The 14,507-nt window shown below is 42.1% G+C and overlaps 1 protein-coding gene across 5 annotated transcripts in view; it reads left to right on the top strand.

Moving 5' to 3' along the window:
• Positions 1-14,507, top strand: part of armc9 (armadillo repeat containing 9) — an 89,954-nt gene that overhangs the window by 53,616 nt on the left and 21,831 nt on the right. For all 5 annotated transcript variants that reach the window (XM_090234194.1, XM_036985001.2, XM_090234246.1 and 2 more), the window contains one exon: positions 7,651-7,744. In XM_090234194.1, the coding sequence (XP_090090320.1) occupies positions 7,651-7,744 (94 nt within the window). The remainder of the gene's footprint in view (positions 1-7,650; positions 7,745-14,507) is intronic.

Genomic DNA, 14,507 nt, shown 5'->3' on the forward strand with positions numbered 1-14,507 from the left:
TTCACATAACTGATAAATGAAACAGGCTTAGTTTTTAAGCGAGTGAGAGTTCGTCATTGACATAACTGATAAATGAAACAGACTTTGTTTTGAAGCGAGTGAGAGTTAGCCATCGACTTTACTGATAAAGGATATTCTATAAATAACAAGATGCTTCTCTTTAATTTAAATGTTTCATTGCAGTAGCCTAGATTACCAATGGGCTACATTCGCTTTACAGTCTTTGCACCTTGCTATAAAAAGATGACCTCGTACCTTGCAGTACACTCTTAGAAAAAAAAGGTGCTTTCTAGTACCTTAAAGGGGTTCTTTGGCAGTCCCTATAGGAGAACCTTTTGAAAACCCCTTTTTAGTTCCATGTAGAACCCTTTCCACAGTGGGTTCTACATGGAACCAAAACGGGGTCTGCTATGGGAAGAACCCCTTTTGGAACCCTTTTTTCTAAGAGTGTATATTTGCAAGAATCGTTCCTTGTCGTTGTAGGGGGATTTCATTTCCTGCTGCTGCTACTTCACCATCTCATGTTTTAGTTTTTCATTTCTTTTGAGGTGATGTCTACAGGCCGCCAGGGTGATTCCTTAGAAGTCGGCAGTTCAAAATGACTAGTCAGAGTTAGTGCCACCCACAGACACATTTACCAGAGCTTATCCAGAGCGACTTACAGGACCAATCAGGGTTCAGTGCTGGAAAATAATGTTGACTTTCTATCTAGCCCCCACCCCTTGGCTTTCTGTCCGGCCCACACCCACTGTCTGCACGTACTGGTTTTAGGCGTATGTGACGCAACTCACTTGCTAGCCATGGTCCCAGTAATTTTCCACCCTATAGGCAATATCAAAACGCATATTTTTTTTAAACTAAGAAATACTGTAGGTTAAATTACCAGAGTTTTTCACACGGCCCATTAAGCTGTCAGTGTTGCTGTGCGGTATTACAGACGTAGTTTGAAATAGAGCAATGTTGGTGAGACTTGAAATTATTCTTGCTGAACGTTTTAAAGCCTACATTTTAGGACTGGGGCGATTTTCAGACCGAGACAAATATGGGTGATCAATATTTATTTATAGATAATATAGTCTACTATAGCCTAATCATATTTAGGAAGTACATTTCCTTGTAGCGATTAGGGCCTCGAGTCTTCTTGGGTATGACGCTACGAGCTTGGCACACCTGTATTTAGGGAGTTTCTCCCATTCCTTTCTGCAGATCCTCTAAAGCTCTGTCAGGTTGGATGGGGAGCGTCGCTGCACAGTTATTTTCAGGTCTCTCCAGAGATGTTCGATCGGGTTCAAGTTCGGGCTCTGGCTGGGTCACTCAAGGACATTCAGAGACTTGTCCCGAAGCCACTCCTGCGTTGTTTTGACTGTGTGCTTAGGGTTGTTGTTCTGTTGAAAGGTGAACCTTCGCCCTAGTCTGATGTCCTGAGTGCTCTGGAGCAGGTTTTCATCAAGGATCTTTCTGTACTTTGCTCCGTTCATTTTTCCCTCGTTCCTGACTGGTCTCCCAGTCCCTGCCGCTGAAAAACATCCTCACAGCATCATGCTACCACCACCATGCTTCACCGTAGGGATGGTGCCAAGTTTCCTCCGGACGTGACAATTGGCATTCAGGCCAAAGAGTTCTTGGTTTCATCAGACCAGAGAATCTTGTTTTTCATGGTCTGAGAATCCTTTAGGTACCTTTGGTAAACTCCAAGCGGGCTGTTATGTGCCTTTTACTGAGGAGTGGCTTCTGTCTGACCACTCTACCATAAAGGCCTGATTGGTGGAGTGCTGCAGAGATGGTTGTCATTCTGGAAGGTTCTCTCATCTCCTCAGAGGAACTCTGGAGCTCTGTCAGTGACCACCGAGTTCTCAGTCACCTCCCTGACCAAGTCCTGTTTCCCCCGATTGCTCAGTTTGGCTGGGTGGCCAAATCTAGGAAGAGTCTTGGTGTTTCCAAACTTCTTCCATTTAAGATTGATGGAGGCTACTGTATTCTTGGGGATCTTCAATGCTGCAAAAATGTTTTGATTCCCTTCCCCAGATCTGTGCCTGAACACAATCCTGTCTCGGAGCTCTACGGACAATTCCTTTGACCTCATGGCTTGGTTTTTGCTCGGACATGCACTGTCAACTGTGGGACCTTATATGGACAGGTGTGTGCCTTTCCAAATCATGTCTAATTAATTGAAATTACCTCAGGTGGACTCCAATTAAGTTGTAGAAACATCTCAAGGATGATCAATGGAAACAGGATGCAGCTGAGCTCAATTTCAAGTCTCATAGGAAAGTGTCTTAATACTTATGTCAATAAGATATTTCCTTATTAAAAAATAAATAAATACATATTCTACAATCCAGTTTTTTTTAATTTTGTCATTATTGGGTATTGTGTGTAGGTTGATGAGGGGAAAAACTATTAAATCAATTTCATAATAAGGCTGTAACGTAACAAAATGTGGAAAAAGTCGAGGGGTCTGAATACTTTCCGAATGCACTCTTGGTGCAAGGGGGGGCCCCAGGACCGACTTTAGGAAACCCTTGTTCTGGAGTAACATCAGAGAAGCTGCACGTATCTAATTATAGACAAGGTGACTAACCGTATGTCCTACCAAAATGTCGGAAATTACAAGCAGAAACATATCTAAATCAGGCAAAAGACAAAAAAATCATTCAGCCTTCGGACAGAGGAGCTATAGGAGGATGGGATCATTGTAATGGCTGGAATGGAATCGGTGGAATGGAGTCAGACACTTTGTTTCCATGTGTCTGACGTGCTTGGTTCCATCGATTCTATTCCAGCCGTTACCTTGACCCCGTCATCCTATAGCTCCTCCCACTAACCACCTCTACCTACAGCTCATTTTTTTAATGGAAAAAAAAAATGTTAGGTGCTAGGGTGTTAGGGTCACAGAAGTTCCAAAAGAATAAAGACATTACATATAATGTCATATTATGTATATATACAGTGTTGTAACGATGTGCAAATGGTTAAAGTACAAAAGGGAAAATAAATAAACATAAATATGGGTTGTATTTACAATGGTGATTGTCATTCACTGGTTTCCCTTTTCTTGTGGCAACAGGTCACAAATCTTGCTGCTGTGATGGCACACTGGTATTTCACCTAGTAGATATGGGGGTTTATCAAAATCGGGTTTTTGTTTTCAAATTCTTTGTGGATCTGTGTAATCTGAGGTAAATATATGTCTCTGATATGGTCATACATTTGGCAGGAGGTTAGGAAGTGCAGCTCAGTTTCCACCTCATTGTGTGGGCATTGTGCACATAGCCTGTGTTCTCTTGAGAGCCAGGTCTCCAGGTTCATCTCTCTGTAGGTGATTGTAGGCTTTGTTGTGGATTACTCTTTTTCTGGATTTTGATCATTAGCATGTCGTGTCGTTGGCATCATTAAAGTGAAGACTGTTATTTTATCAAATCAATTCTCTGTAATTATTATTACGTGATTAAACTAATCATGTAAATGTAATTAACTAGGAAGTCGGGGCACCAAGGAACTTCTTCAGATTACATAGTTATACTTTTCCTAATATAACTCTACAGATATTTTAATATCTGATCAATTGGTCTTCTAATTAATGAATTATTCTTTACCTCACGTTAGTCTCATTCCAAACGTCGTAAATTGTTGGTTATCTGCACTAACCCAGCCTTTACTATGAATCATCCATACACCAATTGTCTTAATCATTAATTTACTAACTAACTAAATAATCACAGAAATGCCTAAACAAACAACACAGTAGATATGGTTACAAGGAAATGATAGGGGAGGTTCCCTAGTGGGCTTAGCCGATATGACGGCTTGGTGGACAAAGGGAAATTAGTGTGGTCTGAGAAGGGCAGGAATGACAAGAGTCACTACACAGTTGATAATTATATTAATTGAAAAGCTAATCCTTTGCACACGAACGCTCACTCATTCCGGAATAATTGCAATCCATACATATTTACGCTCAGTTTGTCGTCGTGATCTCTGTTCGTCTGTCTGAATCGTCCGTCTTTCTGTTCGAAAGTTCATCCGCGCGTCTCTCTCTCTGCTTCCCTGAAGTATTTTGTGGTTAGAATGGATACTTCAGAGTACCATTCAGAAATGTTCTCATAGGATAGATGTTTCGGCGGTTGTCGTTCCTCGCATCTCAGGTTGACATAATTTCTAGCTGCAGACTAGTAATTAGTATCTAAGATTTGCTCTTATTCTGTCGGGATCGATAGTCTCAGAGTTGAACCATTTCCCATAATTTATCCAATGCTCCACGTGGTATGGTTAGGAATTCAACAACCATTACAACCTTAACTTAGACTGATGTTTTTGTGGTCTCTACTCAAACCTTTGCCCCGTCAGCTGTCTGAGGTCAGCATGGTCTGAAGAGGATTTCTTCAGGTGGGGTTTTTATTCGTAACAGTAGAAAAGGGCTGTCCCATGAGCCAGATCATGTCTGTGCTCGTGGAGGCAGGCCAATGACTTAGTTAAACTTGAAAGGGAATACAATTCTCTCACATTAACATTATTACGTCATTTCACAAATAGTTTCATCTTTACTCATTCATTTTATACAATAATTAGACGCAAACCTCATAATGGAGGCACCTGTAAAAACAGAGTTATGGTAATGTGGCCATATTGTCCTTCATGATGTCATAAACATGAAACAAAACGGACCGGGTCGTAGCTGGCTTCTCCACCGACTGTTTACACATTCTCCAAAACATGGATATTGTTCAGTTCTCAAGTTCTGTGATGTAGAAGAAGTTCCTTTGTTCTACTGTGAAACTCTCTATATATATATACTGCATGGCCAGGAGGAGGAGAGAGTCTCCTCCAGGAATTTACGACCTGAGATAACAGAACTTGGGTGTAAGAGGGAGAGAGAGGGATGCCACGCTCTATACCCAGATAGGGCCACGTCTATCATCCTAATTCTGCATGCAGAGTCTCAATTTGGTGTTTGTCCCGTTTTGTGAATTCTTGGTTGGTGAGCGGACCCCAGACCTCACAACCATAAAGGGCGATGGCTTCTATAACCGATTCAAGTATTTTTAGCCAGATCCTAATTGGTATGTCGAATTTTATGTTCCTTTTGATGGCATAGAATGCCCTTCATGCCTTGTCTCTCAGATCATTCATAGCTTTGTGGAAGTTACCTGTGGTGCTGATGTTTAGGCCAAGGTATGTATCATTTTTTGTGTGCTCTAGGGCAACAGTGCCTAGATGGAATTTGTATTTGTGGTCCTGGCGACTGGACCTTTTTTGGAACACCATTATTTTGGTCTTACTGAGATTTACTGTCAAGGCCCAGTTCTGTCAGAATCTGTGCAGAAGATCTAGGTGCTGCTGTAGGCCCTCCTTAGTTGGTGACAGAAGCACCAGTTCATCAGCAAACAGTAGACATTTGACTTCAGATTCTAGTAGGGTGAGGCCGGGTGCTGCAGACTGTTCTAGTGCCCTCGCCAATTCGTTGATATATATTTTGAAGTGGGTGGGGCTTAAACTGCATCCCTGTCTCACCCCACAGCCCTGTGGGAAGAAATATGTGTGTTTTTTTGCCAATTTTAACCGCACACTTGTTGTTTCTGTTCATGGATTTTATAATGTCGTATGTTTTTCCCCTAACACCACTTTCCATCCATTGGTATAGCAGACCCTCATGCCAAATTGAGTCAAAGGCTTTTTTGAAATCAGCAATGTGTGAGAAGACTTTGCCTTTGATTTGGTTTGTTTGTTTGTCAGTTAGGGTTTGCAGGGTGAATACGTGGTCTGTCATATGATAATTTGGTAAAAAGCCAATTTGACATTTGCTCAGTACATTGCTTTCACTGAGGAAATGTAAGAGTCTGCTGTTAATGATAATGCAGAGGATTTTCCCAGTTTCATTGAGGATACCATCAACACCACATGCTTTTTTGGGTTGGAGGGTTTTTATTTTGTCCTGTAGTTCATTCAAGGTAATTAGAGAATCCAATTGGTTTTGGTGGTCTTTAATAGTTGATTCTAAGATTTCTATTTGATCATGCATATGTTTTTGCTGTTTGGTCTTTGTTATAGAGCCAAAAAGATTGGAGAAGGGGTTTACCCATAATTCTCCATTTTGGATACATAATTCTTTGTGTTGTTGTTTTAAGTGTTTTCCAATTTTCCCAGAAGTGGGTTAGTCTATGGATTCTTAAGCTGATTTCTGACGTGCTGTTCTTTCTTTTTTCGTAGTGTATTTCTGTATTATTTTAGTGATTCACCGTAGTGAAGGCGTAGACTTCTCAATTTCATTCTTAGTTTTTTTGCATTTTTCATCAAACCATTTGTCATTGTTGTTCATTTTCTTCAGTTTTCTGTTTGGCATTTTTTGATTTATATAGGGAACCTGAGAGGTCAACTATACTGTTAATGTTTTCTACTGCCAAGTTTACACCTTCACTATTACAGTGGAACGTTTTGTCCAGGAAGTTGTCCAAAGGGGATTGAATTTGTTGTTGCCTAAATGTTTTTTGGTAGGTTTCCACACGACATTCCTTCCACCTGTAGCATTTCTTAATATTACTCAGTTCCTTTGGCTGTGATGCCTCATGATTGAGCATTGCTTTGTTCAAGTAGACTGTAATTTTGCTGTGATCTGATATAGGCGTCAGTGGTCTGACTTTGAACGCTCTGATAGACTCTTGGTTGAGGTCAGTGATAAAGTAGTCTACAGTACTACTGCTAAGAGATGAGCTATAGGTGTACCTACCATAGAGTCCCCTCGAAGCCTACCATGAACTATGTACATACCCAGCGTGCGACAGAGCTGCAGGAGTTGTGAGCTGTTTTTGTTGGTTATGTTGTCATACTTGTGGAGGAGGGAGGTGTTTGTCCTCCTGTGTGCTGAGGGTGTCAGGTTCTTGTCCGGTTCTGGCATTTAGGTCGCCACAGACTGGTACATGTCCCCGGGCCTGGAAATGATTGATTTCCCCCTCCAGGATGGAGAAGCTGTCTTCATTAAAGTATGGGGATTATAGTGGGGGGATATAGGTGGCACACAGGAGGACTTTTTCTCTGTGAAGATAATTTCCTTTTGAATTTCTAGCCAAATGTAAAATGTTTCTGTTTTGATTAATTTAATCGAGTGAGTTAGGTCTGCTCTATACCAAATTAGCATACCACCTGAGTCCCTTCCCCGTTTCACGCCTGGTAGTTTGGTGGATGGGACTACCAGCTCTCTGTAACCTAGAGGGTAACCAGTGGGTCTGTCTCCTCTATACCATGTTTCACGCCTGGTAGTTTGGTGGATGGGACTACCAGCTCTCTGTAATCTAGAGGGCAACCAGTGGGTCCATCTCCTCTATACCATGTTTCACACCTGGTAGTTTGATGGATGGGACTACCAGCTCTCTGTAATCTAGAGGGCAACCAGTGGGTCCGTCTCCTCTATAACATGTTTCACACCTGGTAGTTTGATGGATGGGACTACCAGCTCTCTGTAATCTAGAGGGCAACCAGTGGGTCCGTCTCCTCTATACCATGTTTCACGCCCGGTAGTTTGGTGGATAGGACTACCAGCTCTCTGTAATCTAGAGGGCAACCAGTGGGTCCGTCTCCTCTATACCATGTTTCTTACAGGATGACATTCTCTCTCTATCTCTTTCTCTCTGTCTCTATCTCTCTGCTTACACACAGACTCAGAGTGTGGCCGTTCGTCCCAGGAGTCTGGTGGGTCATATGAAGGACGAAGAGCCCAGGAGGGGGAGGAGCGCAACGGACACTCTGCCAGGTGAACACACACACACACACACACACACACACACACACACACACACACACACACACAGGCACACTAATGTATCAACTTACAATAACATTACTTACATGCACTCATTTACACATAAACAGCACATATAGTTAGTTACATATGGTACATCCCACACACTCATGTTTATACACTTTCTCTCTCTCTCACACACACACACTAGTGGTGCCCTGGCCCCCTTTAGCTGTGTCAGACTGTAGGAGAGGGAGGATCACGTGACAGAGTGTGACATTCTTCGCTGAGAGTGACATGTCAGTACTGGAATGTCTGGACAGACTTTCTCTCTATCACTCCTTTTTTCTCCCGCTCTGTCTCTCTCCCTCTCTCTTTCTTTTACAGTCTCTCTCCTCTCTTTCTTTTACAGTCTCTCCCTCTCTCTTTCTTTTACAGTCTCTCTCCCTCTCTCTTTCTTTTACAGTCTCTCCCTCTCTCTTTCTTTTACAGTCTCTCTCCCTCTCTCTTTCTTTTACAGTCTCTCCCTCTCTCTTTCTTTTACAGTCTCTCCCTCTCTCTTTCTTTTACAGTCTCTCTCCCTCTCTCTTTCTTTTACAGTCTCTCTCCCTCTCTCTTTCTTTTACAGTCTCTCCCTCTCTCTTTCTTTTACAGTCTCTCCCTCTCTCTTTCTTTTACAGTCTCTCTCCCTCTCTCTTTCTTTTACAGTCTCTCCCTCTCTCTTTCTTTTACAGTCTCTCCCTCTCTCTTTCTTTTACAGTCTCTCCCTCTCTCTTTCTTTTACAGTCTCTCTCCCTCTCTTTCTTTTACAGTCTCTCTCCCTCTCTCTTTCTTTTACAGTCTCTCTCCCTCTCTCTTTCTTTTACAGTCTCTCCCTCTCTCTTTCTTTTACAGTCTCTCCCTCTCTCTTTCTTTTACAGTCTCTCTCCCTCTCTCTTTCTTTTACAGTCTCTCCCTCTCTCTTTCTTTTACAGTCTCTCCCTCTCTCTTTCTTTTACAGTCTCTCCCTCTCTCTTTCTTTTACAGTCTTTCCCTCTCTTTCTTTTACAGTCTCTCCCTCTCTCTTTCTTTTACAGTCTCTCTCCCTCTCTCTTTCTTTTACAGTCTTTCCCTCTCTTTCTTTTACAGTCTCTCCCTCTCTTTCTTTTACAGTCTCTCCCTCTCTCTTTCTTTTACAGTCTCTCCCTCTCTCTTTCTTTTACAGTCTCTCCCTCTCTCTTTCTTTTACAGTCTCTCCCTCTCTTTCTTTTACAGTCTCTCCCTCTCTTTCTTTTACAGTCTCTTCCTCTCTTTCTTTTACAGTCTCTCCCTCTCTCTTTCTTTTACAGTCTCTCTCCCTCTCTCTTTCTTTTACAGTCTCTCCCTCTCTCTTTCTTTTACAGTCTCTCTCCCTCTCTCTTTCTTTTACAGTCTCTCCCTCTCTTTCTTTTACAGTCTCTTCCTCTCTTTCTTTTACAGTCTCTCCCTCTCTCTTTCTTTTACAGTCTCTCTCCCTCTCTCTTTCTTTTACAGTCTCTCCCTCTCTTTCTTTTACAGTCTCTCCCTCTCTTTCTTTTACAGTCTCTCTCCCTCTCTCTTTATTTTACAGTCTCTCCCTCTCTTTCTTTTACAGTCTCTCCCTCTCTTTCTTTTACAGTCTCTCCCTCTCTCTTTCTTTTACAGTCTCTCCCTCTCTTTCTTTTACAGTCTCTTCCTCTCTTTCTTTTACAGTCTCTCCCTCTCTCTTTCTTTTACAGTCTCTCCCTCTCTCTTTCTTTTACAGTCTCTCTCCCTCTCTCTTTCTTTTACAGTCTCTCCCTCTCTCTTTCTTTTACAGTCTCTCTCCCTCTCTCTTTCTTTTACAGTCTCTCCCTCTCTCTTTCTTTTACAGTCTCTCTCCCTCTCTCTTTCTTTTACAGTCTCTCTCCCTCTCTCTTTCTTTTACAGTCTCTCTCCCTCTCTCTTTCTTTTACAGTCTCTCCCTCTCTCTTTCTTTTACAGTCTCTCCCTCTCTCTTTCTTTTACAGTCTCTCCCTCTCTCTTTCTTTTACAGTCTCTCCCTCTCTCTTTCTTTTACAGTCTCTCCCTCTCTCTTTCTTTTACAGTCTCTCCCTCTCTCTTTCTTTTACAGTCTCTCCCTCTCTCTTTCTTTTACAGTCTCTCTCCCTCTCTTTCTTTTACAGTCTCTCTCCCTCTCTCTTTCTTTTACAGTCTCTCTCCCTCTCTCTTTATTTTACAGTCTCTCCCTCTCTCTTTCTTTTACAGTCTCTCCCTCTCTCTTTCTTTTACAGTCTCTCTCCCTCTCTCTTTCTTTTACAGTCTCTCCCTCTCTCTTTCTTTTACAGTCTCTCCCTCTCTCTTTCTTTTACAGTCTCTCTCCCTCTCTCTTTCTTTTACAGTCTTTCCCTCTCTTTCTTTTACAGTCTCTCCCTCTCTTTCTTTTACAGTCTCTCCCTCTCTCTTTCTTTTACAGTCTCTCCCTCTCTCTTTCTTTTACAGTCTCTCCCTCTCTCTTTCTTTTACAGTCTCTCCCTCTCTCTTTCTTTTACAGTCTCTCTCCCTCTCTCTTTCTTTTACAGTCTCTCCCTCTCTCTTTCTTTTACAGTCTCTCCCTCTCTCTTTCTTTTACAGTCTCTCCCTCTCTCTTTCTTTTACAGTCTCTCCCTCTCTCTTTCTTTTACAGTCTCTCTCCCTCTCTCTTTCTTTTACAGTCTCTCTCCCTCTCTCTTTCTTTTACAGTCTCTCCCTCTCTTTCTTTTACAGTCTCTCCCTCTCTCTTTCTTTTACAGTCTCTCCCTCTCTCTTTCTTTTACAGTCTCTCCCTCTCTCTTTCTTTTACAGTCTCTCCCTCTCTTTCTTTTACAGTCTCTTCCTCTCTTTCTTTTACAGTCTTTCCCTCTCTCTTTCTTTTACAGTCTTTCCCTCTCTTTCTTTTACAGTCTCTCCCTCTCTTTCTTTTACAGTCTCTCCCTCTCTCTTTCTTTTACAGTCTCTCTCCCTCTCTTTCTTTTACAGTCTCTCCCTCTCTCTTTCTTTTACAGTCTCTCCCTCTCTCTTTCTTTTACAGTCTCTCTCCCTCTCTCTTTCTTTTACAGTCTCTCCCTCTCTCTTTCTTTTACAGTCTCTCTCCCTCTCTTTCTTTTACAGTCTCTCTCCCTCTCTCTTTCTTTTACAGTCTCTCTCCCTCTCTCTTTCTTTTACAGTCTCTCCCTCTCTCTTTCTTTTACAGTCTCTCTCCCTCTCTCTTTCTTTTACAGTCTCTCCCTCTCTTTCTTTTACAGTCTCTCCCTCTCTTTCTTTTACAGTCTCTCTCCCTCTCTCTTTTACAGTCTCTCTCCCTCTCTCTTTCTTTTACAGTCTCTCCCTCTCTCTTTCTTTTACAGTCTCTCCCTCTCTTTCTTTTACAGTCTCTCCCTCTCTCTTTCTTTTAAAGTCTCTCCCTCTCTCTTTCTTTTACAGTCTCTCCCTCTCTCTTTCTTTTACAGTCTCTCCCTCTCTCTTTCTTTTACAGTCTCTCCCTCTCTCTTTCTTTTACAGTCTCTCCCTCTCTTTCTTTTACAGTCTCTCCCTCTCTCTTTCTTTTAAAGTCTCTCCCTCTCTCTTTCTTTTACAGTCTCTCCCTCTCTCTTTCTTTTACAGTCTCTCCCTCTCTCTTTCTTTTACAGTCTCTCCCTCTCTCTTTCTTTTACAGTCTCTCCCTCTCTCTTTCTTTTACAGTCTCTCCCTCTCTCTTTCTTTTACAGTCTCTCTCCCTCTCTCTTTCTTTTACAGTCTCTCCCTCTCTCTTTCTTTTAAAGTCTCTCTCCCTCTCTCTTTCTTTTACAGTCTCCCCCTCTCTTTCTGTTAGTCTCTCCTCTCCTTTTACAGTCTCTCCCTCTTTCTGTTAGTCTCTCCTCTCCTTTTAGTCTCTCTCCCTCTCTCTTTCTTTTACAGTCTCTCCCTCTCTCTTTCTTTTACAGTCTCTCTTCCTCTCTCTTTCTTTTACAGTCTCTCCCTCTCTCTTTCTTTTACAGTCTCTCCCTCTCTTTCTTTTAAAGTCTCTCCCTCTCTCTTTCTTTTACAGTCTCTCTCCCTCTCTCTTTTACAGTCTCTCTCCCTCTCTTTCTTTTACAGTCTCTCTCCCTCTCTCTTTCTTTTACAGTCTCTCTCCCTCTCTCTTTTACAGTCTCTCTCCCTCTCTTTCTTTTACAGTCTCTCTCCCTCTCTCTTTCTTTTACAGTCTCTCTCCCTCTCTTTCTTTTAAAGTCTCTCCCTCTCTCTTTCTTTTACAGTCTCTCTCCCTCTCTCTTTCTTTTACAGTCTCTCCCTCTCTCTTTCTTTTACAGTCTCTCCCTCTCTCTTTCTTTTACAGTCTCTCTCCCTCTCTCTTTCTTTTACAGTCTCTCCTCTCTTTCTTTTACAGTCTCTCCCTCTCTCTTTCTTTTACAGTCTCTCCCTCTCTCTTTCTTTTACAGTCTCTCTCCCTCTCTCTTTCTTTTACAGTCTCTCCCTCTCTCTTTCTTTTACAGTCTCTCCCTCTCTTTCTTTTACAGTCTCTCCCTCTCTCTTTCTTTTACAGTCTCTCCCTCTCTCTTTCTTTTACAGTCTCTCCCTCTCTCTTTCTTTTACAGTCTCTCCTCTCCTTTTACAGTCTCTCCCTCTCTTTCTTTTACAGTCTCTCCCTCTCTCTTTCTTTTAAAGTCTCTCCCTCTCTCTTTCTTTTACAGTCTCTCCCTCTCTTTCTTTTACAGTCTCTCCCTCTCTCTTTCTTTTACAGTCTCTCCCTCTCTCTTTCTTTTAAAGTCTCTCCCTCTCTCTTTCTTTTACAGTCTCTTCCTCTCTCTTTCTTTTACAGTCTCTCCCTCTCTCTTTCTTTTACAGTCTCTCCCTCTCTCTTTCTTTTAAAGTCTCTCCCTCATTTTCTTTTACAGTCTCTCTCCCTCTCTCTTTCTCTTTTACATTCTCTCTCCCTCTCTTTCTCTTTTACAGTCTCTCCCTCTCTCTTTCTTTTAAAGTCTCTCTCCCTCTCCTCTCCTTTTACAGTCTCTCCCTCTCTCTTTCTTTTACAGTCTCTCCCTCTCTCTTTCTTTTACAGTCTCTCTCCCTCTCTCTTTCTTTTACAGTCTCTCCCTCTCTTTCTTTTACAGTCTCTCCCTCTCTCTTTCTTTTACAGTCTCTCTCCCTCTCTCTTTCTTTTACAGTCTCTCCCTCTCTCTTTCTTTTACAGTCTCTCTCCCTCTCTCTTTCTTTTACAGTCTCTCCCTCTCTTTCTTTTACAGTCTCTCCCTCTCTCTTTCTTTTACAGTCTCTCCCTCTCTCTTTCTTTTACAGTCTCTCCCTCTCTCCTTCTTTTACAGTCTCTCCCTCTCTTTCTTTTACAGTCTCTCCCTCTCTCTTTCCTTTACAGTCTCTCCCTCTCTCTTTCTTTTAGTCTCTCCCTCTCTCTTTCTTTTACAGTCTCTCCCTCTCTCTTTCTTTTACAGTCTCTCCCTCTCTTTCTTTTACAGTCTCTCCCTCTCTCTTTCTTTTACAGTCTCTCCCTCTCTCTTTCTTTTACAGTCTCTCCCTCTCTCTTTCTTTTACAGTCTCTCCCTCTCTCTTTCTTTTACAGTCTCTCCCTCTCTTTCTTTTACAGTCTCTCCCTCTCTCTTTATTTTACAGTCTCTCCCTCTCTCTTTCTTTTACAGTCTCTCCCTCTCTCTTTCTTTTACAGTCTCTCTCCCTCTCTCTTTCTTTTACAGTCTCTCTCCCTCTCTCTTTCTTTTACAGTCTCTCCCTCTCTCTTTCTTTTACAGTCTCTCTCCCTCTCTCTTTCTTTTACAGTCTCTCCCTCTCTCTTTCTTTTACAGTCTCTCTCCCTCTCTCTTTCTTTTACAGTCTCTCCCTCTCTTTCTTTTACAGTCTCTCCCTCTCTCTTTCTTTTACAGTCTCTCCCTCTCTCTTTCTTTTACAGTCTCTCCCTCTCTCTTTCTTTTACAGTCTCTCCCTCTCTCTTTCTTTTACAGTCTCTCCCTCTCTTTCTTTTACAGTCTCTCCCTCTCTCTTTCCTTTACAGTCTCTCCCTCTCTCTTTCTTTTACAGTCTCTCCCTCTCTCTTTCTTTTAGTCTCTCCCTCTCTCTTTCTTTTACAGTCTCTCCCTCTCTCTTTCTTTTACAGTCTCTCCCTCTCTTTCTTTTACAGTCTCTCCCTCTCTCTTTCTTTTACAGTCTCTCCCTCTCTCTTTATTTTACAGTCTCTCCCTCTCTCTTTCTTTTACAGTCTCTCCCTCTCTCTTTCTTTTACAGTCTCTCTCCCTCTCTCTTTCTTTTACAGTCTCTCTCCCTCTCTCTTTCTTTTACAGTCTCTCCCTCTCTCTTTCTTTTACAGTCTCTCTCCCTCTCTCTTTATTTTACAGTCTCTCCCTCTCTTTCTTTTACAGTCTCTCCCTCTCTCTTTCTTTTACAGTCTCTCTCCCTCTCTCTTTCTTTTACAGTCTCTCCCTCTCTCTTTCTTTTACAGTCTCTCCCTCTCTCTTTCTTTTACAGTCTCTCCCTCTCTCTTTCTTTTACAGTCTCTTCCTCTCTTTCTTTTACAGTCTCTCTCCCTCTCTCTTTCTTTTACAGTCTCTCTCTCTCTTTCTTTTACAGTCTCTCCCTCTCTCTTTCTTTTACAGTCTCTCTTCCTCTCTCTTTCTTTTACAGTCTCTCTTCCTCTCTCTTTCTTTTACAGTCTCTCTCCCTCTCTCTTTCTTTTACAGTCTCTCTCCCTCTCTCTTTCTTTTACAGTCTGTCCCTCTCTCTTTCTTTTACAGTCTCTCCCTCTCTTTCTTTTACAGTC

This window comes from Oncorhynchus mykiss, chromosome 1, assembly GCF_057628025.1.
Source record: "Oncorhynchus mykiss isolate SJ-2025 chromosome 1, ASM5762802v1, whole genome shotgun sequence".
Lineage (NCBI taxonomy): Eukaryota > Metazoa > Chordata > Actinopteri > Salmoniformes > Salmonidae > Oncorhynchus > Oncorhynchus mykiss.